The sequence below is a fragment of the Tetrao urogallus genome (genome assembly GCF_951394365.1).
Source record: "Tetrao urogallus genome assembly, chromosome: 6".
In the NCBI taxonomy this organism is placed as follows: domain Eukaryota; kingdom Metazoa; phylum Chordata; class Aves; order Galliformes; family Phasianidae; genus Tetrao; species Tetrao urogallus.
Window position 1 is genome coordinate 41,192,084 of NC_136819.1, and position 27,887 is coordinate 41,219,970.

Here is a 27,887-nt window from a genome sequence, read left to right on the forward strand (position 1 = left end):
AGAGAAACTAGATACAGCAGGCAACATTTTTTGTAGTAGCGCACTTGTGTTTCCATGAAAAAAGCCATAGTGTTATTCCATTGGCACTGAAATAACATTCAAATCAGTTTCAGAAGAAATTTCTTATCCCTGAAAAAAGGCATCATTCTAAGCAGCTTTCATACTTTAATCCTTATTAACTTCTCTGTGCCTCTTTTATGGAAGGGACCATTAATTTGAAGTCCTAAATCACAATGAAAGTTGTTCTTCTTGGAAAAATCCAGTTCTTTTACCGAGGCCCTTGTTGCTATTGTGGTGGTTGATGCTCTGGAGGTGGTGGCTCTTGTTGAGGCACAGCTGGTCGTAGTCCTGCTGGTCTGGGAATTGCCTGATGTTGCCTTTGTCTATAAGCTATAATTGTTCCCAGAAGCAAGGTGATGATGGTCATAAGGTAAAGGTCCCACTCAGGCCCAAGCAGCTGGTCCATATCAATATGTGAGAAGACTTCCCTTAACTAAGAAAGAAGTCCACATTATCACGTCAGAGAACAAGAACAGGAAGATGTTTTATATTTGACTTCTAATATTTTTAATGTACAAGCTACTGAAGTTTTAGAACTGCTACTTTTCCCCTCTATTTCTGAGAATGAAAAATAATAATTACAATGCCATCCTCAATTTTCAGGAGTTAAATGCCAATAAAAGCAATCTCTGTAGAAGGAGCTATTTCCAAAGATACCGTTCCTGACACACAGCTTTGTAGTTTTCACACATGCAGCAAATACAAACAATTTAAATTATGTACCCTGTTCTTATAGTAGTTGTCTTGAAGAGAGGGGCACAAATGCTACATACAAAGAGGAAATGAACTCAGTCCAGCCAAATAGGGAAGCATCTGCAGACTATCGTGAACAATGGAACACTAAGTTCAAGGATAATTAAGTTATATGACACTGAGATTCATGTAGATAACTTACAGGGAAGTTACCAGCCAAAACACTTCATTGTTAGTCATGTGAACTGCCTTTCTATCAGACTACGACTTGCATAAGCTGTAGCCAACATAATCATGTTTTCCTACAGTGACACTGTTTGTACTAGAGCCATTGTTAATGAACTTATTGACTGTAGATCTAAAACTTTGAATACCAGTGTTCTGTGTAGTAGCTTCTGTGAGCTCTGATTATTTGCTCAGTTGATTTTAAAAGTTTCAGTTGTTCACTCTTGAAAGTTTCAGACTATTGATTTCCAGTCTTACCTGGATTGCTTGAAATCAAATTTGCTCTAAGAGGAAATAGCTTTCCTATCATTTGAATTTGTAAAGCAATCCAAAAGATAGTAAGATCTCAGAATACTGAAGAATATTTCAGACAGCATATGGAGAAAAATCACCTAAACTCAATTTCATCATTAAGCAGAAACTCTGTATGATAACTGAACTGCCAAATATAAGCAAACATGACTTAAGTGGGAGTGTTACAACTGAATATAAAGCAGCAAAAGAATTGGGGCTACAAAAAAAAAAAAAAAAAAAAAAACCAAAACACTCTCTTTTCTGTTAAGCAGTCAATGTAACAGGTGGTCAGTTTTAACATCAGACGCTTGGCTAGAAGCAGTCAAATAGGTTTGGGATATTCTCTTCAAGGGATGAATAGCACTGAACAGCACTGACTAGGCTCTTCTCAGTTTCCCACTATTGCACAGATAAGAACTGCAGCTTCTACAACTTTAAAAGACAACATCAAAAAAGAAAAATTTACTTTAAGGCTCACATGAGACTTCTGCTCAAATAAGGTATCTATTCTTTTAAAAGAAGACTGAGTTGTAAACATTTCTCTTTTTAATTCTACTTACATTGATTTCTCGTATATACTGCATAGAGTATATCACTCCAAGCTTGCAAAGAGCTAGGAAGACTGGAACCTGGGCATCTGGGCTTGCTTCAGCAGCCATATCATAGAATCGTTTTGCAAGATGAATATCCTACAATTACAAAGATACAAAAATCAGTTCTAAAGAACTCAAGAAGTTATAAGATCTAGAGCTTTTTCTACATGAAAATACATGCTGTCATTTGAAAATGTTTTTTTTTCTTGGATGAGTTAAACAAAAACCATTCAAGTACAACGCCCTCCTTTTTTTTCCTGAGGGATGGTCATCTTTGAATACACAAGTAGAAGCTTACATCCAAGGATAAAGCTAGCACAATTGATGCTGGAATTGAAGCTAATAAAGAGATCAATATTAATAAATTCAACCCATGCACTGTAAAACAAAGCCTATATTTAGACAACAACTTGAGTATACTTTATGTATGCAACACCACACCAGATGAGAAAGAGTAAGAAAACAGAAGCCATGTAGGAGTACATAGCAACAACTCCTCCCAGCTATAGTACAGCACGCCTCCTGCAGAAAGCCTGCAACTTCTAACCATTTCTGAACACATTCCAAATTAGATTCTACTTCTTATTGTAAACCGACATGCCTAAGTGAGAGCTGTGTGGCAAAACATGAACATCAACAGCCAGCCAATTTTAGAGAAGCTTAAATTAGCCTTCTCTACTGAGCTAGTTGGAACAAGGTGACTGTATCATGAACAGAGGATACACGCAGCTAAATACCTTAGCTCCTCCTCAACTGCTTTCTATTTGTTAACACAGAAAAACTTAGTTTTTTTGATACACACAGAAATAAATTGATTTTTCAGTGTACCTATGAACCCCAAAACAACTCGATTACTCTTCAAGCCTGGGAAGTCTGCCTGAATTTCCTTGTTTCCTTATACTAAGACAGTATAAACGAAATAAGCATACAAAGGATCCTAATCATGTATTACTTTTATTTCCAATTAGGAAGTTATTAGTTGTATTTATACATTCTTCCCTCTCACTTGATAGATGAGAAAGAGCTGCAAATGCTCAAGTGTCTTAATACAAGTAAAGAACTAAGATTACACAGAATCCTAGAGAGCACCATGGAAAAGTTAACATAAGAGACTTGATGCTGTTAAAAATAAGAATATAGTTTTCATTCTGATATGCAGACTCAAATTGGACAATACCAGTGAATACACGAATAGCAGTATGTGTGTGAAATTTCTGAAGGGGTTTAATAATTGGCTTTGAACTAGAATGAATCTCAAAGCTATCCATACTGAGAAAATACGATACAGAATCCTATCTGCTAGAAATACTGTTTATTCAGTAAGTAAATGGTGAATAATGCATAAGCTGTTTGGAAGAAGTATCATACTTATTCAGGACTATCCTGAATCAACAATGACCTGAGCTGAAGTTGTGCAGCAATTAGATCATTTTTCCCAGCTCTGAATTGATTGCAATCTTAATGGTATGAATATGAGATAGAATAGAATTACACAACACTTCATTCAATAGCGAAAATTCCCAATTTGTTAGATATTGCAATGCTAGAAGTCAATAAAGGACCCATCCACAGCCCTCCAGTGAAAGAACAGACTTCAATGGCAGACAACATATGCTAAAATCATGACTTCAGTTGAGTTATTTGAAGGAGACATTCAAAATCCAGTAGTTTCCATTCTAGGAAAGGATAACAAAATATCTCTTGACTCAAAATTCAGTCTGTCTTTTTTTAGACTATCCTAATCCAACCCTGTTCCAGTCTTTTTTGTCAATCCTAAACAACATTCTCTCTCATCTTATGAATCTAAACTTTTAGGACACAGCAAGCAAAGAGTAGCTAGGTATTCAAAATCTCCAAGACTGGTTTTATAGACTATATTTCTTGTCTAGACATTCTCAGTGCTCACTTTCCTTATTTATATTAGCTATTTCCATTAAGGTAAGGTAGGTTGCTCAGAATTAGTATGCAAATACAAATTTCATTATTCTGATTATATGTTATATTACATTATTATATGTAAGAGAATGTAAAGGATTCTGTACATTTTAGTTGATTTAGGGGCTGTTCAGCCTGGAGAAGAGAAGGCTTCAGGGTGACACGATAGTGGCCTTTCATTACCTAAAAGAGGGCTAGAAGAAAGAAGGGGACAGACTCTTTAGCAGGGTCCCTTGAGATAGGGCATGGGGAAATGGTTTCAAACTAAAAAAGAGGAGATTAAGACTGGGCATAAGGATGAAGTGTTTTTTTTTTTGTAAAATACACCGGAATAGGTTGCCCAGAGATGTAGCAGAAGCCCTGTCCCTAGACACAGACTGATCTTGGTGTAAATGTGTTCACTGCAGAAGAGTCGGTTTAGATGATCTTTAATGGTCCCTTCCAATTCAAAAGATTCTAAGATCTGATACATTTCTTATAGGAACTAAATGCGCTGCCTTCTTTTAGTATTTTGTAAAGCAAACTGCAGTCTAGCCTAATTTGAAAAGCTACATCTAACAATCACATTGTTCATATCCTCTGAAATACCAGTTCATTTGTTTTCAATATCATGATATTTTGAAAAGAAGAGCTCCATATACTTTCAAGCACTGAGTTATAAGTAGAAGCAATCCTGTGCAGAAATAGCCTGAATCTGGAATTGATTTTGATTTCTTTCATTATATTTTGAAGTCTTGAAAACATTACAAAATTGGATGCAAATATGAGTTACCCTTTTGCCAAACTTCACAATTAAGGGCAATTTTTTCCCTGCTTATACCTTACTTCCTCACACACAGAAGCATGAAATGGATATATTTCTGTAATTGCTAAGGGAGGCTGTACTGAGGCATGCAAATTCCTGCTAAGTGACTACATAGTGGCTGAAGTCCACTATGACTAGGGATTTTAATATTAGTAAATGTACCATAATGAATCTGCCTATCAGCTTACATCTCACTCACCTGTTTGATGCCCAATCCCTTCTCATGCATGTAGCCCAGATTGAACATCGCTTGGGCACTGTGCTGCTGCTCTGATGCCAGTCGATAGTGAATAAATGCTGTTTCATAATCAACATCAGTACCAAATCCATAGAAATGGTAATCTCCAAGTTTAATTCTTGCAACTGTGTATCCTACAAAGAAACAAAAAACATCATAACAGATAAAACATCTAGTCAAAGTAAGCCTTTCAATTTTACCTGAAGCTTCACTACGGGCTTTATGCACGCTGCATAAAGTAATATTTTCTCTTTTTTTGCCTTTCTCACTACAGATTTTTAAAAGGAATACTCAGGTTTAGACAACCCTGACTTCTATTTTCTAGAAAGTACTTCTCCCAGTAACCCTACCAATATTTCTATTACCAGTACAAATTGAAAAGCTATGTAATCTCCATAGTCACTGAAGTAAAAAAACTTTTCATTTATTATATGGTCATTAAGGACTAAAGAATTGTTTTTAAAACAGAAATAATGAAAACAAACTGAAGTCTCTGATAATCACTTGGTAACTGAATATTTCTAGTAAAAAAGAGCACTGTCTAAATATTTTCAGACAAAATCTTACGCTCCATTTAAATCATACCTCCCTTTAAGTAGAAAGTTGATAGACTGACATTTATGTAGATGAACCTGTGTGAAGGTTAGAGAACTCTACTGAGATATAAGATTATTAAACTTAAATTTGTGTATTTTACTACAGGATCACAATACTAGAGTTTAAACTCTGCTTTGTTGAACAGTGCTGCATTCTTGATCACTGGGCTTTTCTTGCTTTCAATAAGGAATGACATTTCTTATAAATGATGACAAGTACCAAAATCCTCAAGATATTTTGTATCTACATTAAAAAGGTGGATCAACTAAAATATTCAAGTAAATATATATTTCTCAATGTTTAATACTGCTCTATAATTTCATGTGGAATGGCAAGAGCAATGCATTCTACATTTTTTTTTTAATTTTTATTTTTTTACACTTTCCAGGACTTCAGAGTGCAATATGTCTACAGTCATGAAGCAATAACTTTATGGCTACCAGTGGAATAAAGAACAGCCACAAGCTCTCGTGGAATATGACTAATGTTGAACAAAATAGAAGCTTTTTTCCCCTTCCTTGCTTCATGACATCTGATGTAACTGGAATTGTTACCATACCAAACGTACCTTGAGAAGCTGCTCTATTCCAGTGAAGCAATGCTCGTGGATATGTTTCATTTTCTCCTACTATGCTAGCTTCTTCTAGAAAGGAAATCAATTTAGTTAAGTGAGAACCTGGTACACACACACACACACACCCCTAGCTGTCCTCAAATGCTTATATGCAGCATGTAAGAAGATTAAAAATTTAAGTGTGCTATTGCCCAAACATGATTCAGCGGGTCTGAAATCAGTAAGAAATACATTCATTTTTATGTTTTGTTTTTTTTTCCTCTACATCTCACCCCACACACAAGTTATGAACAAACTGTATGGTTTTACCTCAAAGGTCTCAATTTTTTTCACTTGGAGTGTGAATATGGTTTCAGGCATACTACCTTACAGTTAAAAGATTCTCTGTATGAAGTGTATTTAACAGTTTTAACATTAATCTTGAATTGAGATGTAGATTTATAGATATAATAATAATTGAAATTTTAACCCAGACCAAGATGCTATGTCCCAGCCACAACTGATACCTCTGCTGTGTCAGCTTTAGCTTATGTAAAGATGAGTAACTAAAGCCCCTTTGAAAAAACACTCACTACCCTATTCTTAAATCCCAGAAGTCAAAATTTAAGTGTTTCCTGACTTAAAGGTTAGAAAGCTATAGAGGTAAAAAGACTACCAATTTTCCAGTGTGAAAAGGAGGAAAGGTGACAAAAGTTCCATTGAAGCACTAACTGAACAAGATAGACCTTCAAGAATTCTAAAGTTCTACTAACAGGACTATTACAAGTGAGCTCAAAAAACCTTCTGAGAACGAGTTGGAGTCCTTACTTTGATCAAGTATGAAAGCAGCATTGCTTTGTGCAACTTCATAGCCTTGTTCTGCCAAAAGAAGATACTGAACAACAGCAGAATTTGAATCGCCATCTTTATAGCTGTTGTATGCAGTCATAAGTCTTTCAGACCAGCGTCCTCGTTCACAAACATTCTTAAACAACTGCAGAGGAATAAAGAAGAGGGAGAAGTCTGTGAGGAACTTCAGAAATTTGTATTTTACAGGAGGTAAACTTTGAACATTCAAACACCTGTTAAAAGCATTTGCATTTCACAGGAAAATCTCAATCGATAAATTCACTGCTTAAGATAGGCTTAAACTTCAAGATACAGAGTATATGGATTCCTAAGTAAATCCTGGTGTGTAAAAAACACCAAGATTCAGCTGCTTACTCAGAAATATACTGAACAAGAGCTTTTAAAAAAAATTTCCTATTTCTCAGCTTAAATTGTACACTTGAAACTATGTCTAAATGAAAAAAAAAAATCAGTACTTAAATGCTCAAGTGTGTATTACATTCATCTGATTTTCTTCTGAGCTAAGAAAACAAATGTCACATCACAGCAACATAAAAATTAAAGGTTTTTCTCATGAGATACAAAGCAATTCAATAATTTAACACTTTCCCTTATGATAGCCTTGGTTCTGCAGTCACCAATGCATTTTAAGTATGACATATCTTAGGTAAACTGACATAGTTGTATCCAATCGTTTGCAAGTTAACACTATTGGACTTGCATTATAAGCGGATGACCTTACCTCAACAGCAGTATGACAAGAACGCATCACTCCAGTGCCAGTAGCATGCATCTGAGCCAGATTGTAAAAAGCCAGAATATGGCCACCCTGGGAGGCCAAATTAAAATATTTCAAAGCTTGTTTATAGTCTCTCTTGACTCCAATACCATCTAAAAGAAATATTAAGTCATTGCTATTCATTCCTCGTAACAGGCAAAGTTGTATGAAATACAGCACAATCGCTACAAAACATTACAGAAAGGTACATAAATGAGTGGGGAGAAAAACAAATAGGAAAAAAACATAAATGCAGTCTAGTAACACTGCAATATACATGCAGTATATCCTCACCTTTAATGCCACCTAGTGAACAGATACTGAAATGGCAGTTGTTTATACCTGGCAAATTATTTTGATGCCACTTACTGTAATACATGGAACCCAGCTGAAGTTGTCCATCAACCCATCCCTGTTCTGCAGCCTTCTGGAAATACTTCAGAGCTAGCTCATAGTTCTGCAGGAAAATTGGATCCAGTCATTAGAGCCTTGCAATATAGCACAATTTAAATAAAGAGAGAACGTGTGTAAAATAAAACAGCTACAGGCTTAAGATATAAAAATAAGACATACAAGACATTCTGACTGACAAGTGAACAGGTTGCCAAGAGATGGAGATATGGGAGATATTCAAAAGATGGCTGGTTGAAGATGGTCCCAAGCAATTTATTCTAAGAAGTCCTACTGCAGCATGTGGGTTGGACGATACAACTTAAAGAATCACATAGAATGATTGAGTTTGGCAGGAACCTCTAGAGGCCAAATGAAAGCTGGCATCCACACATAATGTTGCCACAAATAGTTATAGTTCAAGAGATTTTTTGTGCTGTTTCAAAAGCAAGCAACTTGTTTCCTCAACTTGGAAAATTAAATATATTTATTTATAAATATATTTATATATTATAATATATATGTATTATATATTATTATATTATAATATAATATATAATATAATATATAATATATACATATAATATATATATAATATAATATAATATATATATTATATTTATATTTATAAATTAATATAAATTAAATATAATTTATGAATACCTGTTTATATACTAAAAATATAACACTTGACAGAAAAAGAGACCTCTGTGTTGGTAATGCAATGAGGCCAAAGAACTAATTAAAAGCCTCAAGGCGTTCCTCCACTGTCACAAGAGATAAAACTGGGGGCAGTTAGGGCTTGCTTTGCTTCACAAGAAAATTAAAGCTAAGTTTAAATCTCCAGCAAAACTTTCACACTGCCCCACTTCTCTAGCAGCTCTGGCAGTATTTTCAAACTTGTTAGAAGGAACTTAGAACATGTTTAAGAGTTGTTAACCCTTCAGTGAATTACTATTATTTTTATATTAAAAGTTTCTCCACGAAGCTTTCAGAGCAATACAATTCTCCACAAGTAAGTGTTCTACAGTACTCCTCTCTAGAGAAAGAGCTTGTAGAAAGCAAGAAGTTGCAAAATCAGCACAATCAGCTATGACTAGTGTAATACTATACTGGGATGATAATAGCGGGGTGGCAAAGTCTTTGGCTACAGCAAATGAGAACAAACCCAAATGCAGCAGCCACAGACGCAGAAAAAGAGCTCAGGTAAGCAGGGATCTCCAGCAAGAGACACCCTCACCTTCACTGTCAACCCTTAAATGAGGTCTGGGAAGGGGTGGATCTTGGCTCCACCTCTTCCAGTCAGTGAGGTGCATTGCTTGCACCTGAGCTCCCCTGGGTTGACCCTCCCTTCCCACCAGGTGCTCAACCACTGATTCAGGCCATGACTTAACATTTCCACTACACCTAGAAAGATGACCATCAAAAACTTACCACTGGAACACCTCTTCCATAGAGATAAGCCATTCCTAACCCACTCTGCCCAACTGGATTACCCTGAAGCAAAAAAATAGAATTCTGTAAAGAAAATCAAGCCTACAACTAAATTTCTCAAATTTTGCAGCTCTTTAGTAATGCAAAAACAAGTAGTGCTGAAATAGATGAAAACATGCAAAACAAATTTATTAAGCAATAGTTATTTAAGAAGAAAATAGCGTATCTGGGAAATTTTACTCAATAGCTACATAGGTGATTAAAACAGGAAAAAACTTTTAATGCTAGTTATGAAAGTCCACAGTGCATTTTCAAAATGTTGAACACTCACCCATAGGAAGCTAGAGCATTAGTAACTTATTCATCTTTAGTTTTTCCAAGTTTGAAGCATTCTGAATGCCATAGAAACTCCCAAACAATTAGCAAAGCTCTAAGAATCTGTCTTAAATTGAGGCAGATTGCTGGTGGTCCTGTGTTAATCACCAGCATCACTACAGAATTAGAAGCACGTAGAACTGTAAGTAGAACTGTAGAAGGTAATGGCGCATATCAGAAACTTTTAGTGAAGGTAGCAAATTATCAAGTCAAGAGGACCAGTATCAGAACAGTCTCCAGGGTCCTTGACATTCAGGATTTAGTTAAACTGCAGCCTAGGACAGGAGTAGCTGTACACATACATAAGCGTGCAAAAAGGCATTAGTAATATTTCTGAGCTATTCAACTTCCATAGTGCAGATGCTGTATTTCTTGCAAGCAGATAATCATACCATATCAGCAGCTTTCTTGAAATACTGAAGAGCTGTTTCATTATTCTGAGGTACAACATCACTTCCTTCTGAGTACATCTGAAAGAAAAAAAAAAAATCATTTCTGATGACTACTCAAATAAATTAATTTTCTGTGGACATCATGAAGCACTGTAACATTAGGCAACTCTATTTATTTTATTATGAAATAAAGAACTTACACCAAAGCAGAATACATGTATTATGCTATAACTTCAGATTCAGAGGGTTTAGATTCCAATGAAGAATGAACTATCCATAAAGTTAAAAGCTTTGAGTAATAATATTCTTCACTTCTGATCCAGTGTGGAGAAACACAATTAGGCAAAAAAGTCCTCTAAGACCAATGGAAGTTAAACTATACTAGCATGTAAAATACTCTTGAAAACAAGGATTGGTTGCTAGGCCCTGTTCCTAGCCTAATTCAATTCAAGCATTTATTAGATATGTATTCAAACAGCCCTGAAAGCAGGAAACTGCAATCTCTTATGTCAGGTGCCTTGATAAGCACACTATACTCTTTTTTTCATGAGTTTTTTAATCTCCAGTGCAGTGAGAACCTCAAGAAGGTAAGCCAGAGCTACTGTACACTGCTGCCTAATCTTATAGGGTGCTCACATTGAATAATAAGGATTTAGCTCCTCATACAGAGTAAAGGTAGCTGATAATCTAGATCTCAGGCAAGTGACCTGAATACCTTTCTAAGAAGAAAGGTGTTCACACCACAAATAGCACCTTCTCATTCCAATTTGAATTTAAGAAGGAAATAAGTCTCAGAAAACTGATATAAAGGTCCACTCTGCAGACAGATTCAGGCTTTGATACAAACCTACTGGAAACTAATTTAGATACCTCTGTTTCCAGTACAGAATAAGAAATCTTTTTTTTTTTCTTCCTGGAATAAACATTTGCTAAACCATAGTTAACTATCTAGACACTCATTTCTTACTTTTAAAGGTCTAGTTCAAGCACTATTCACTGAAAACAAACCTTCCAAAAGTGAAAGAGGAAATAGAAAACAGACTAGACATAATAAACTGCTACTCTCAGTTTAAAACTAGCAAAGTTGACGCTTCCAGCATTCCAGTTTGAGACTACACAAAAATCAGGAGATAGGAAATGCTATTATTCAACCGAAACAGACAATTGTCTTATTTTTGAGTGTTCAATATTTACCTTTCCTAGAAAGGCCATGGCATGTGAGTTGCCAGCATTAGCTGCTTGATTGAAGTACTCAAATGCGCGCTGGAGAAAGGAAAACAAGTATTTTAGTTACCTTGATATATGATCTGAGTATTTTCTTGCAAAATATAGCACAAGCACAATTGTCAGGCTTGCAGGTTCTTCTGAGCAAAAGGCTTATCAATCCTGCCTTATTTAATGGAGCTCCCTATATAAAATCTCAATACTGAGCAGCAATCCCACTCAGTGTATTCCAATAGGCAGAGAAAAAAACTGCTACTGAACACAAGCTATACAGGTATATAAGCTTGGGTATACTCATTCTGACCACTGAACATATTCTTTAAACTCTTATGATGAGCCATTTTTAAGGTGGCTGCTGTTACATAATTTGTGGTCAGTAGCAGAGTCTGAAATAATCCTCAGAACAGCACACTCAGCTCTCTAGTTTTTCAGTATATATTTTCAGAAGATAGTTATTTTAACTTCTACGAGCAATAGCTAGGCTAGCTTATGACAGCAGAAGTTTCGCTTTCTAAACAGATTTATTAACTGTAGTATTTCAGTCACATCATTTTGGCTATTGAAGTGCTCTACTCTTCAAATTCATGTGAGTTAGAATATAATTGCTGATGTATACAAAGTCCACCATGAAGATCCTACTACATATGCAGAAACTCAGCCAATTTCAGATAACATTTAGTGGAAAAACTCATCTTTGTATTTTTACTTCCTCATTTCTAAGACTAGCATTAAGCTAACTGTATTAAACACAAAATTAAATTTTACTGAAGACATTAAACACCTTATGGCACGTAAAAGTTCTGCTTGATTGTGTTCTTAGCTACACTATTTCCACCCCACTCTATAACTGTAATACACACTGGAGATACACAGAAAGGCTACCTGATGATTTTGCTCTACTCCTCTTCCTCCATGCAAGTGCAATTGTCCAAGACCAACCTAAACATAAAGGGTACAGTACAAATAAATCACTTTTCCATAGGAAATTTACTTTCTTAGAAACACAGATAATATAGACAAAGACAGAATACAAAACCCATTTCCTCCATATTATGCTAAGAGAAGTGGAGAATTAATGGAGAATAATAAAAAGTGACTGTCCTAGAAAAAAAAAAAAAAAAGACTGTTCATTTCAATTCTACACAATTCTTAAGTCTTAGCTGAGAATTAAATTATGACAGTTGGCCTGCAGTGTTCTCCCCTCAACCTGTGTTACACATAGAAGAGGTCTAGCTGGCACCATGCAGAAATATTACAAAAACAAAGCAGTAAGAAACTGAGGCTCTTTCACAAGGCCAGTTCTTTTGATCAAGACTTCCCTTACAACATGTAAAACTATTCTTAAACTAGTCTGATTGGTTTCCATGAACTCCAATATCATCTTCTCTAAGATACAGAAGTGATAATATTTTGGATCTATTTTTCCACAGATATTTGCTTTTCTTAAAGTCCTATCTTAAGCATGCTACAATATAAGCTCCTTCTCACAAAAGATAATCGGGAAATGTCAATCAACCTGATTGCTGAGAAATACTGAGAGAGATATTAGAGCGTTAGCTTTCTAAAACTTTTCATACAATCCCCCAAAACTCCTGCAAAATATCAAATGAACTTAAGTTTTACCTGTGCTTGTACATCTCCTTTCTCTGCTACAAATTGGTAATACTGAATCAAGTCTTCTTCCAGCATTCCACTTGCCATTCCTGGATTTTCTACTTCATCTGCTAAGCGAATCCGTTGAACCACAGTTCCACCAGTCAGTGAAATATCACTAGCAACTAGAAAACAGATACGTAAAACTTTCAGGCAGCTTTTCTCAATACAAATACTATACTGCAATTTCGTGTAACCATTAGAGATCTTTTTTTTTTTTTTTTTTTTTTTTTTTTTTTTTTTTACAGAGAATAAATTACTGAAACACTGTTTAAGAATTAAATTCATTTCTATAAAATAGAGGTAAAAAAACCCTTACAATTCAGAACCAAACTGATAACTTAGAAGTGTAAAAATATAATTCTCTAATGCTGACAAAAGGAGACTTTCTAGGTATTTCTATATCATTCAAAAATATTAGTTGAGTAAAAAGTGCTTTTACCGTGATTAGCTACAAGTCGATAGTGAGTGAGAGCAGATTCACAGCTTTGCAGGACTCCTATCCCAGCCCAGTAACGGTAACCCTAAGAAGAAAACAAAGATGGCACTCATTTGACAACTCACTACCTGCCACACTACAAACAAAAGTTTTCACATTACTGGAACAAGTTTTGACAAGACAACAGGCTAAAAGAAAGTCACGAGACAATTCCAAAACCATTAAAAGCAATTGACTGATACCATTCAAAAGGCTAAGTGTATCCAATAAACTGCAGGTATTACTCCAGGACAAACTTACAGGTAAAAACCTAAACATCTTTCCACTTAAATGCAATATGTTTTCTCTTAAATCTCAACATCATTTGAAACTGCATCTTCTGCCAAGATCTTTGGCTTTCACTATTTTTATCAGCTTAGAACAACTAAGGCAGATATCGTTTTGCTTTAAGTGAAAAGGGATATATACTTGGTTCATTTAAATCCACAGTGGCACACAGCTTACAGTGAGCAGATTTTTCCTTACACGAAGGAGGAATAATAGGAAATGCACGCATATAAAAACTTAACTGGGAGATTTTACTTACCAAGATCATATGGGCTATCAGATTTCCTCCTAAAGCTCCAAATGTGTAGTAGACCAGGGCCTTAACAAATAAAAATATCACTGATTATATGAACATCTCCCTCCAAGATAAAAAGAAAACACACACAGAAGATTTTTTTCCATGTGTTACCTTAGCTTGACTAGAATTGACTCCTAGACCAGATGCATACAGAAATCCAAGGGCCTAGAAATAAAATGAAGATAGTCAGCAAATCCCAAGGAAATTCCAGGATTACGTATTCCTGGAATACATAATTATAAAGGAATCATACAACAACTCAAAGTTGGAAAGAACATGCTATTCTCTACCTTCACTTGGTACTTCCTCTATCTAGGCCCTTCCTTTCTTATTTTACAATATCAAGTTCCTAAGTTGTTCAGTTGTTTAAGAAACTTAAGAAACTACCATACGTGCAATTCATCAGAATTCATCCTAACATAACAAACAAAAGGTCAGAATTGCTACATACATGTAGGGAATACAGATACAATAGCAGTTAGAGTAACAAAAATTGTTTGGCTACATTTTTCCAAGTCACTTTTATTCTTTAAGTTTAGTTAGGTACTACTGTATCTACTCTAACACCTGTTACAGCTGTGTGACTCAGTAGAGAAACTAGTAGCATAGAAGATGCAGTGTACACAAACCATTCTAGGCAACTCCCGAAGTGTAAAGAAATAATACAGATAGTACTGTGTAGTTAACAGAATACATAAATAAGAGGGCTGTGGAGGTCACCAGGCGTAATAGGATCTGCAGGGGCCCCTTCTGTGGTTAACGGAATACATAAAAGGGGGGCTGTGGAGGTCACCAGGCTCTGCGGGGGCCCCTTGACTCTTGAGAAACCATGGTGAGACATGGCAAGACAAGACATGCCACATGTCTATTGGGTAGAGATAATCGTAGCAAAGGTAGGTGATTGGTAACACTGTGATATAGGGAGAGCTATAAGAAGAGTGTGTTGCTTACAATAAACTGCATTTTGTCACATCATTTTGGTGTGCTGAATAGTGAACGAATGGATCAGGCCTAGCACGGGACCAACTCGGTCGGGCGCTGGGCCTGAGGCTGTCAGGCCACTGCGGGCCGGGCGGAGCACAACCTAAGTCTCCGTGAGAAACGGCGACAGTACTGAATTCTAGACTGATAAAAATTCTGATATTTATTGATATTAAATCTCTAGAAAAAAAAAATTCTCTCGCTTTTTAAGGCAAATCAGTGCTCTAACACTAAGTGGGGAATAGGATTTTCAAGACAAAGAATCAAGAGAAACCAGTCAACTCCAAAAGAAGCTGATGCTTCTGAAACAGATAACGAAGTAAGTATATGCAAACATTGATGTACACAAATTGACAATAGCCATAATTTTCAGCACAATGAACAAGTACCACAGAATTGTTTCCATTGAAAATGGGCCCTTAAAGTCATCTAGACCAACTCTCTTGCAATGAGCAGGGATACCTACAGCTAGATCAGTTGGCTCCTGGTAACAACCAGAACAAGTTGTTTCACATCACATTTTCAAACAAAGTGCTGTGTCTACTACCTTTTTTTAAATCTAGGTAACAGATGACATTCATTGTTTTCATCTCATTCTAGAGGAAAGAACAATCCATAAAACCCATTTAAAACAAGTACAATCTATAAATCTAAGCGACTTATAAACCTATGGAGATTTTTGCAGAATTTAAGAATTCACATACCATTTGTCCTTTAGGAGAACCTTCTTCTGTTAGTTTTTCAAATAGCTCTTTAGATGACTGTATGTTCTGCTTCAAGTAATCCCCAAACAACAATGCGTAAGACACTTTCTCCATTGCCTTGGTATGATTCATGTCAGCTGCCTTCAGAAGATATTGATATGCTCTTAAAAGAAAACAATTTTAGTCACTTCAAAGCAAAACAGATTCCATTCCTAAACCTGTAAAATTCACATTCTTCTATGAACAATTTCAAGCAATGTGCTGAATATTTACAAGGACCATTTCTGTAATAACCTCAGAGAACATAGCAGATTAAAAGAAGCCCGAAAACTACTTTGGAGTCTTTGATTTGATGAGTACAAAATTATTCAGATGAAAATACCAAATATTTGGTCCAAGACAACTGCACACATGACAAGTCACGTGATAAAACAGTCATGCTAACTGTAACAAAGTTCTCTGTTTTAAAATCTGATACTATTTAATCAAATGCTAAAAGGTACTAGCTGTCTTTATCTTTGCCAAGGTGTGATGGACAATCTCTAAGTGTAGCTCAGCTTTCTGAGGTCAGAATAAGCTGCCTTGTCTCCATCAACAAATTTAACGCAGTAATCATGCTCACATAATAATCAGTACCCTGAAGTCACCACATCCTGATGAAGTTGCCAAAATGAGTACCAGGCAGTTCTAAACTTAACTTCTTAACTTATTACAGTAAACTGAAAACTACTTCACCAACAATTGGTTGTATTACAGGGCAGAAAGTAAAAATACCAGAAAGAACAGAACATCTTTCTATTCTTTTTTGGTTTCTTCTACAAACATTACCCTAGCTCACAAAAAGCTAATTATTAGAGCTTTAGTAATTTGTGAATAAGATTAACATTTCCCTGAAGATCGAACAGAGCAGGACAAGAAAAGCTCTTCTTCACCAACCCAGTATTTGAAAACAAATGAAAATCATAACAAGAAATATTTGAAAAAGGATCTAGTAACAGAGACATATCAACTACTTGTATCACACAATCTCCTCTCAGGCAGGTCTCACATTCAGACTGTAGCTAGAAAACTGCAGCACCACCTTGCATTAAGCCAACACTTGGAAGACATTGATTCAGAAATTTATTTTCAGTAGCATCACTGCCTAACTTGTTGATAAGTCCCATTAAGCAGGAAAATACCAAGGCATCTAATTTATGTTAATTCATAAACATAAATGACTGACCAGCTACATAGTCATTATCTTGTAGGGATGGAAGGTGTAGACTTACTCTTTCTTCTGAGCCTTTTTGGTGCTTTCATTAAGGATTTTCATTCCAGTCTGATAAATATCCTCAGCTTCTTGCATCTGCCTCCTCTTATTGGACTGCTCTTCAGCTTTTAAAAGCAAAATAAATAACCCAAAACATTAAGATCTCCAATTACACATCTTAAGACTGGTCTCTCAAAATTCCTACTTGTTTTAAGGGTAAATACAGTTTAAGGAGTATTTTTGAAGACCAATAAACAACCCTGACTGACTACCGGGCAAAGGAAACGTTGAGCATCTTCAAAGATACCATCTCATGTGATCTCTGTCATGAGTTTGCTGTTAAATTATTCCTTTCCTTGCTCAAAAGCAAGCTGTGCATGGAAGAAAGGTTCCTCCTTCAGGAGGATGCTTTCTAGAAAAAGCTTGCTTGCATACAAGAAAATCAGCAAGTATAATGCAGAACACTGTCAAATCTCCATACTTCTACAGCTTCAGAAAGCGAGTTTTACAGATTCCCCCACTGCAAGATTTCCCAAAAGCTTTAAAAACTGCATTTGCACTATAATTCTTCCCCAGTATTTCCCATCATGAGAACTTTGCCTTTCTCATTTCTTACACGAGATGGCCATTAATACACAATAAGGACTTCTAGATCTTGTAGTAAAGAGCATAAGGATATATGAAAACGCTGAATAAAGAAAGTATTATTTGAACAAAAATAAAAAACACCAGCTTGCTTACTTTCACAGAAGCCCCACTTTTGATCTTTCTTGTAATCATAGGTTGTTGCACACCAAAGCCTGCCATCTTCCCTCCCATCTGCAGTACACTCTGCATATTCCTTCTCCATAAACAAAAAGGGGAAGCGGCAAGGTTCACCATCTGCAGTGCCTCCAATAGCTGTCAAAACTGAAAATACATACCCAGAAATAACTTCAATTTATAGAATAAAGAGAAGCAGCTGTCTATCATACCAACATAGGAGACACACCAACATAATTCCTACATATTAACTTTTATGAAGTTAAAATTGTATTTAATCAATTTTTGAATCAAAGATTCTAACTTACAAAAGCATGTAAAAACAGTTACTTTCCCAAATAACACTTTAAAATATTAATCTTATTTTCAATTATGAAATGGAACAGCAGGTATCCTATTTTTAATTTCTCAGCAAATGCATTAGAATATAACAATTTTAAGGAAAGACTTCCATGAAAAACTGCACTTTTTTTTTTTTTTTTTTTTTTTTTACATAAATACACTGAAAACATTTTTTCACTCCACCAGTTTAAGTTGCATTCAAAATTACTTTTAGTGGTGTTACTTTTCATGCACTCACTGCACTATCAAAGGTTAGCAATTCCACTGCACTATTTTTAGGTAATGTCAATCCTCTATGAAGACTATGAACTATCTTCATTTTTTGAACATGAAATTATTTCAGGCAGCCTTTTATGAAGTTCTGTTTCAGTATGCTGAATTCAGCAGTTGGCTTGAGCTTCATTTGAACACATTTGCAAAGATCTGCAACTGATAATGTCAACTAGACTGCTTTTTAAAGATAAAGTTTCTAGCTCTTGTGGCTGTAGGGAAAGTTTGTGTTTTTTTCCTCTCTCTAGAGAACTACACTTGCAAGGCCAAAAGATCACACTAGTTTATTATTATTAATAGGAAAAATCCCCAGAAATAGACCACTTGTTCAAATTGCATTTCCTAAGTTGATTCCTTGGCAGATGCCCCTAGGCAAGTTAAATAACATGAGGAAAAGTGTTAACAAACATGCATTAAATGTGTCTTGATGGAAGTAGGTTTGAAACATTTTAGATGTCAGTTAGCTATTGCATAATGCACAACCTCACGCTAAGAGCTCATGACAGAACTTCATTATGAAGATACTTTATACCACATGAAATCCAAATACATATTTATAAGTATTCAGGAATTTTAAATACATTGTGTTACTCTAAGATTCCTAGAAATTGGAAGGGAAATATGGCAGGAATTGACAGCTCAGTATCAACCGATTGTTACAGTTGGTGGAAAACTGCCCAAAAAGGATAAATAAACAAAAGATACTACATTCTTATTTTTCTCTTCACAGATGGGAAGAGAATTCCAACTTCTTTCTCAAAAGAAATGTCTTAATAGCACTTATTCTAAGATTCCAAAGATGGAATTTTTCTCTGCTCACTGACCTGCAAAATACACATGGAAAGTTTGAAAGTATTTTGCACGCAATCCCATCACCATGCATATGAGTGAATATATCTTTAGAAAAGCTTTAATCTCTCGTAATGCAGTCCTGTCTCTGACAGCTCGTTCAAGAGATGTAATGCGTCTGAGGCAGATTCCTGCCCCACTCAGTTAAAAATCTCCTCAGTGAAGCTTTCCTTTAACAGTCTTCTCCCTCCCAGAATACAGGCACTTTTCTGTCAGAACTGCATTTTGTATACAGAAAGTAATCCTTCTATCCACATCACTAGCTTATTTCATAACAAGTTCAAAAGAACTGGACAGGACGTGTAAACTTACAGTTTTTAAATCATGTTCAGTACTTCAACAAGAACAGTTAAAAATCTTAGATGCAAGCAATACCAGGGACAAGCCATCTACTCATGTAATTCTGAGGTAGGAAGTAACTCATTTTGAAACAGATTGAGTAAATGAAGTATTTAGTTCATTAGTGACACAAAACTATCAAGTAGAGTTTAATATACTTCTCCTTACAACACTACATCTCTCAAAAGCAGTATTCAATCCTATTAGTAACTTTTTTTTTAAATACAGACTATACACTAGTTCCGCATTAAGAAGGTATATTAGAAAATACTCGAAGTTAATATATTAATAACTAAAAATAACTAGTGTGATCCTATTCATTATTCCTGTTTTCTTTTGATATTCAAACCAGGAGCTGAGAAGATAGACACCATTAGTATTACCGCGTAGCTACTCTTTTTAGCAAAATTGAAGATTAAATTTTTATGGACAAAATGAAAAGGAAAATTCTTTGCTATACAAAGTCTAGAGTACTCAACTGTATCACGTAGGTACCATTCACTACTAACTGAAAGTCAAAAATAATAATTTTATATAATCATACTTATATTATTTATACTTATAAATGTATATAATATTAAACTCATATTATTGCTAGCAAGATACAAACAAACAGAAAACCCAGAACACTAGAATTTAGAGATGTTAGACACAAGGTTTTACTTGTATTTGAAAATTTACTGAAGTTTACAAGCAATTTAGTTGCTGCCCTAAGGCACTTATAGGAAACTTGTTTTTATATCAAGGTTTGCTCCTTCTTTATCAACCTACTCTCCAGACACATGGTCAGCAGACTGCAACACTAATGCAATTTCTCTTTCTATGGTTTCTACACACACAGTAATATACATGTACTTGAGTCCTATATGAAGAATTCAGTGCTTTATTGATTTGACATTACAATCTTTTCAAAAAGATGGTAGTAATAAGACTAAAGAAAACTCAAATGAATCTAAAAATACACACTAAGAGCTTCTTGCAAATAAAAGGATACCAATTACCATTCTGGTAAATTCTGGAAAAGTAAGGATGCTTGTCAGCTGATGAGTTAAAAATGACTATTTGTGTTTATTTACATCTCAGTTATACAGAGTGTTTTCTCTTGCGACTAGTTTATAACCTTGCAAGCAGTTACCTGGACTCTGTATTTCTGCATCTTCCAAATCCTTATTTAATAGGTCAGACATGTCTAGAGAGTTCAACTCTTCCAGAGAATTCTCTTTTTCTTCCTCTTGACTGTGGAAGTTCTCTTCATCCTCAGGCTGAGAGCCTGACTTCCCTGATTCAAGAAAGATCTGACCTGCTACCACTCGAGTTCCTGCAGAATGGTCCTTTACCTGGTCCTCTGCAGGTAAAGCCTGAAAGAAAGGAGCCACATAATTCAGAAGATTAGAAACCAAAGAAAGAAGTTGCAAAAAAAAGTGAATACATATATTAATTTAAAAAGATATGCTGTCATGATTTTCATCTGGGTTCCAATTAGTATAGTACATTTAAAGAGGATTAGCAGAAATAAATTGAGCTATTAATTCTCACTGACTCCATCCTAGTTCCATGAAAAGAATACTCTTCAAGATACAGAAGATTAATTCTTTCATCACACAGAAGTAGTCAATGAAACAGTGAGAGCTAAAGAATTCTTGAAAACAACAACTGAATCATAGTTCGGCATGTCAGACCCTTGTTCTTACTCCACAAGAAAAAAAACAGAATGACTAGAAACTTTTCTCACCTCTGACTCCAGTGATTCATCTTGATTCCCTTCTTCATCTATAAGAGAGATTACAAGTCATTACATGTTTTCCATAGTGTTTTATTTTTGAAGAACAGCTAAAGTTTTGTTTTGATTTTGTCGTATTTTACCACTGTTTTGAAATACTCTAGTGTATAAAGTTGAATACACTTCAAAATAGACCCTGTCATCAAGTGTTGTCAGGAGGAATCAAAAGTCTCACATCTGAACTTTAAATCCTGTAGCTTTTCTAATATTGGCATAATACAACTGTATCCAATATTAGAAAAGCTAAAGGATTTATTATTACTGTAACTCAAATTAATCTTCTACATTAACATGCAGTCTGAATTCTTCCAGTTCAGCTAAACTGCTTGAAAAGGTACACAGAAAGTGCAAATAACTCAAGTAATCAGAGGATTTTAGTCACCATATCAGCTTTAGTATAAACAGCTTCAAGATTAACCAGAAAGTGATATTAGCACCATCTCACTGATAACTAAACAGTACTTTGCATAGAAGAATGATAAATCCTTGTGCCTGACCAGCATATTCAAACTTCAGGCAGAAGTTTCTCTTTAGAACTATGAGAAATGACTTGAGATATTGTTTAAGAGCTGTAATCTTTGATTAACTGTCATCTTTCTCACCTGAATGGGTTATTACAGGCTAACCAGTTAGAAAGATGGGGAAGAGAAGCTGAAGATAAGAAATGTCACTAGGCAGAGATCCACTAAAATGCAAAAGGAATGGAGGTGAAAACGAGGCAGCAGATCATCTGAAAAGTTTGTTATGACGCTTTCATCACTGTTTTGCAGAGCTGTGTAAGTGATTCAAAGGACTACTCACTGTGCTTCAGACAACTTGACTTACACTACCATTCATCTCAATCAAAAGCCTCAAATGTGACAGCTGAAATGTGACTCTTACCAGATCTGACAACATTATCAGCATCTGACACCACCTCATCTAGGTGAAATGAAAGAAAATGCTATAGGTTTCCCTTCCTCCAGTACAGAATTCAAATCAAAATAAAAACCTTGAAATCTAAACAAACATGCCACCAACTCCTATTACATATAAGAATTCCACTCCACTCCCCATGAATTGGGGTTTATAATGCTATCTGAGCACAACCAACACAAGCTAGAGCTCATTAAATGTTTGCTCTTCAACCCTGAAAGTAAATCACCTGTTTCATTTCTATTGCATCACTGAAATTCTCTCTGAAGGAGCCAGCTTTGTTATTGGAAAGCTGCACCTGAATAATTGGTTCTAAGACCGGTTTAAAACAACAAGTCCGGTTTAAGTGTTTGTGGGTCATGGCAAAGTAGATGAGGTTGCAGAGATTACTGGTAATATGACTAGAAATAACTGAGATTAATGTTAATTCCAGAGGACTGATGACTAATATGCACCCTCTATTTACAGAAGTGTCTACTTCCAAGAAGCAGTTGAGAACACTTCTGACAGAATTAGTGGCAGGTCACAGTTTGACCTAAGAACAGCTTATTGGTCAAGGTTCAACTCCTGAATAAAGTCACGGACGATATATTTGTGCACCTGCTTCAGAGATTAAAGCTGATAGATTCATTTGTTTTTCCATGCACAAATGCTAAAGAAAAGGTAATAGTTTTTTTTTTTTTTTTTTTTTTAAAAAAAGTTGAGTCTCTTATCAAGGGTGCCTATCTCTATAAAGAGCTTCTGGAAAACAAAACAAGAAAATGAATCCTACCTTTTTTTTGTAAAAAAAAAAATAAGAAGGATACTAAGAAGTACTGAAAGGAGAGAGTAAGCAGAAGGATTTGTGCCTGAAACAGGCAGCTGGTGAAATTCACAAGTTTCTTACAAACCTTGCAGTATTACAGACACAGCTGGGTGTTCACATGCCCAGCCAGGATTCTAGGGCAGCTAAGCACCTGCTTCAATTATCTACTACTTCATATATAGCTAAGATCAGCTTCAAATAACCGCATTTATTTTACTCCAAGTAGAAAAACCTCTGTTCAGTTAGCTTATTTAAATACAGCAGAAGTATTCCAGCTGTAGTGCTAGCTGAGTTTTGTAAGAACTACCACTTTCAGGAAAGTATTATGGAGAGGGGGTAGAAATAGTGGGAATCAGGTGGTGCAGTTCAGATAACATCATTAGGTTGAAGAAGCCCAGCAGTTCCAATGTTTTGCTATATTCAAGAACAAATCAACTATAATGCTAAAGAGCTGCTTCTACCAGACAACTAATACTTGTTTTAACATTAGAATGCTTGCTCACCTTTGGGAAACAAACCAAAATTCAGTAACTGGAAGCTGTAGACAATCTCTCAGAGTTTTAACAAACATTCTAATTGATGACTGAAAGTTGGTGTCCAGAGAAGGGCAACGAAACTGGTGAGGGGTCTGGAGCACAAGTCTTATGAGGAGCGGCTGAGGGAGCTGGGATTGTTCAGTCTGGAGAAGAGGAGGCTCAGGGGAGACCTCACTGCACTCTACAACTTCCTGAAGGGAGTTTGTGATGAAAAAGGGTCTGTCCTCTTCTCCCAGGCAAATAGTAGCACCCGAGGAAATGGCCAGAAGTTGTACCAGAGGAGGTTTACGTTGAACATTAGGAGAAACTTTTTCTCTCAGAGGGTGGTCAGGCACTGGAATGGCTGCCCAGGGAGGTGGTGGAGTCGCCGTCCCTGGCAGTGTTCAAGAGGCGCCTGGATGAGGAGCTACGAGATACGGTTTAGTAGCTTGTGGTACTGGGAATGGGAGGGTGGTTGGACTGGATGATCTTGCAGGTTGTTTCCAACCTTGTGATTCTATGATTCTTACAGTTTTGGCTACACTTTTCAAGTTTCAAATACTATCACAACAAAGCAACAAGTGAAATTTAGTATGCTCTACACTTTGTACACAGTAGGGGTGCAAAGACATGTCTCTGTAGTGCAGGAAGAAAGTATTTCTTGGACCATTAATAAAGCATAAAATGAGATACCATTTACTTGATCTTTGTCATTTTTTTTTCATTTCTATTTTGTGTACATAATGCATTAACAGAGTAGGACATACATGTATATTTATCTTTAAGTTAAACACTGAGCATGGAAATTTTTTAATATGCACATCAGAATTTTGATGACTGCTGTTCTAGAGATCATCTGTGGTATTTTTACTTCTTTGAACATTCTTTTCGTGCCAGTGACTAGTCAGATGATGAAACAGAATGCAAGCCCTGTTTACCCCAATTTTGTAGAAACAAAGGAAACCTAAAGTCACCCATGATTACTGCTTATCAAATTTGGACCTGTTGGAGCACATCCAGAGAAGGGCCACAAAAATGGTCCAAGGGATGGAACATCTCCCCTAGGAAGACAGGCTGAATGAGCTGGGGCTGTTCAGCCTGGAGAAGAGAAGGTTCCAGGGAATCTGATAGTGGCCTTTCAGTATTTAAAAGAGGGCTATAAGAATGAAGAGGACAAACTCTTCAGCAAGGTCTGTTTTGATAGGGCAAGGGAAATGGTTTCAAACTAGAAGAGGAAGATTTAGACTGAGTATAAGGAAAAAGTTTTTTTTACAAAAAGAGTAGTAAAGCACAGGAACAGGATGCCCAGAGAGGTGGTGGATGCTCGGTCCTCGGAGAAATTCAAGGTCAGAATGGATAGGGGACTCTGAGCCACCCAATATAGCTGTAGGTGTCCCCAGGAGATACCCCTAGGGGAGTAATGGGGGAATATATATTCCCCTATATATATAATAGGGGAATAAATGACTTTTAAAGTTCCCTTCCAACTCAAAAATCCATAACTCTATAATTCTATAAAAAACTTTCAACTGTTGAATTCAGAAAAGAAATGGCCAGTAGAGCCACTTTAGCATAGATCCTATTCCTATTACATGAACCTCAAAAACTTGCAATGAGTTAAGCAAAATCCTTAAGCAGCATCTATTCAGCAAGACTAGTTTCAAATTATCCCTTCAAATTATCTAAGTAAATTATTCCCAGTTACAATCTTTGTAGTGCCCTTATTTTAGGGCAACTACAAGATGAATGGTCAACTCTCATACTGAATACAAATCTTTTTTCCAGTCTCCTTGCAATTGCTGCTAGCTGTTTACAGCCCTCTGTAGAAAATGAGACTTTCAATAAGGCAAAAGTTTAGGAATGTATTCCAGTTAGGAAAAAAAACAACAAAAAAACCTTGCGAGGGACAGGAAAAGCCATTAAACTCTGATGTTTATGAGAACAAATATAAATACATACCTGTATTCATCTGTCCTACCAGTTAATAAAACAGTACCAGTACAAAAAAAGTTATGCTTATCACTAATGCTAGCCAAAGAAGGTACGGGATAGCCAGAGCAAGAATTGCTTCCTCTCTTCAGGCAAAGCAAAAGAACTTCTATCTCTTTATTCCCATGAGCAAGGGAAAATATCTAGAATCAAATAATATCCACAATCAGAAACAAATAAGATTATGTTCCCCCAAAACTGTTAATGAAGCAGAAGCAGCAGAAGGCCGCTGCAGCTACAAGCAGTAGCAGATCACTATTTTTCACCAGAACAGAAGTAGCTTCTATTTTCATCTGCTTTTGCCCATGCCCCCATAGATGCCTTAGTATTCTTCCCCTAGACCCAACCTCAAATTTCTTCATAATCTGTACTAACATTATGTCTTAAATTAAGAAGCACTCCTTTCTCTTGACGAGTTTTCTTGCAAGAAATCTTCAGGAAATTGCTTGAAGCAGACTATGAGCACAGTTAGGATTTAAATATATAGCTAATTGCCTGACTAAGAAAAGTCCTTATTAAAAGTGTCTTCCAAAGTTCAGACATAACAGTTGAACCATTTCTATTTAACCTTTTAAAAATCCCTCCCTCTAATATACTCTGGTTCCAGGTAACAGTTTCCTGACAGGGAACGATCAAGTATTTGAAGAAGCATTTAACACAGTAGGTAGGCGTGTAACAGACTGTACAAGACACAGACTTACTGTTACTGAAGGAAAGCAAGGCACCTAAAAAGTCATTATTACTTCTTTCTCCTTCAGAAAATAGAGGAAATAGGAGCAAGACAGATTATTATCCCCCCCCACCCCCCCCATTGTAATCCAATATCCTTTCCTAATTCAGGATATTAATGAAAAATTTTATGTCACAGGAATAATTTAAGTTTGGCAACAACATCCTTAACTGTCAGGCAATGTACTATGGTTTGACTTGGGCCTATTAATCCAATTGACTGTAAATATACAGTTTTTTTTTGAGATTAATTTAATCTATGAGAACCTCATATTCACAGAGCTATAGGATGATGGAAAAGCAGTCCAGCCAGAAGACCTGCATTCTGCATGCTACTACAGCCACAGAGGTGCCGTTAAGCAGCCCCTAATTTTGACAGAACTTCCACAAAACAACAGATGGCTCGTTTAAAGTGAGTTATCTTAGCTTTACCTTTTATATCAGTGCAAACACAGCATTCACACATGGTACGCCTCCCTTCTAGCTTCACAGTCCTTGTACTTGCCTTTTCCATGCCATGGGACATGTTGAGCTAGCTTATAACATTACGCACTAAGCTCTATAACTACAGTTGATATTCAGTCTGAGCTCCAACAATGGAGCTTACCTTTAGGTTGCTATCACACACATGAAAAATAAATCTCAGACTAATGAACTTACCTCTAGAAAAAAGGTTAACTTTCTTGAGATATCAGTCTGTAAGCACACCCTGAATAGCAAAAGCTGTACATTCAAGTTCTCAAAGACTTTAAAGTCTCTCTATATAAATAAAGGCATTGCATGTTTCTTCTCCTCTGCTCCTTTGGTTCCAAGGGAGTGGGAAACAGGAGCCCAGGAAGGGAAGAAGGATGACAGCAAACACAAAGCACACAAATGGAAGCAGCATCCCAACAGAAACAGCAAAGGGTATTACAGTGACACAGTGTATGCTCCAGTAGTGCTGCGTATCTATCTGTGGGAGAAAGTTCATCTGGTAATGCCAACATCAGCGCTATTGGTGCATCGGCTATGAGATCCATATTAGGGAGAAAAAAGCATTTTGCGTTAAACCAAAACACACTAAGTTGCACTGAACAGACTCCTGCCGTGCTGCCAGAACGAGCGAGACTGTGCAAGGCACAAACCCTTCAGCTCCTGAGGGATCCCAAAGGAAAAAAGGCCCGCCCCACTAAAGGCCTATGTCGGCCCAGTCTGGCCCAGCTCCGCTTCCCACCCCGCAGTCACACAACCACCAGATGCCCAGCTCCCACAACACCCTGCTGAGGCCGAAGCAGATCCCACCCTAACCCGGCACCCAAGGGCTCCTGGCTCCCCCACACCTCAGAGCCCAGCCGGCAGCCCCAGCAGCAGGCCCCTAGAAACGAGACCGCACAGGTCGCAGCCCGGCGCGTCGTAGAGAGGCAGCAGCCACACACTCACCAGCCGCCGCCAACCCCGCGGCCCGCAGAACCGCGACGCACAGCAGCAGCACGAGACGCGCCCGCCGCCCCATCCCGCCGGCCT

General features: G+C 36.6%; 1 protein-coding gene across 1 annotated transcript; it reads right to left on the bottom strand.

Annotated features, from left to right (window-relative positions):
• Positions 1-286: 286 nt before the first annotated feature.
• SEL1L (SEL1L adaptor subunit of SYVN1 ubiquitin ligase) lies at positions 287-27,876 on the bottom strand (the record flags this gene model as incomplete). Its single annotated transcript, XM_079537688.1, has 21 exons — positions 287-493; positions 1,833-1,961; positions 4,805-4,977; positions 6,009-6,083; positions 6,822-6,987; positions 7,585-7,733; positions 7,990-8,077; positions 9,445-9,507; positions 10,212-10,289; positions 11,406-11,474; positions 12,318-12,374; positions 13,059-13,213; positions 13,531-13,612; positions 14,114-14,173; positions 14,264-14,317; positions 15,838-16,000; positions 17,109-17,214; positions 17,831-17,998; positions 20,787-21,009; positions 21,384-21,421; positions 27,804-27,876. 21 exons carry the CDS (start codon positions 27,874-27,876, stop codon positions 287-289), a joined length of 2,376 nt encoding a protein of 791 aa, XP_079393814.1.
• Between the last annotated feature and the right edge of the window lie 11 nt (positions 27,877-27,887).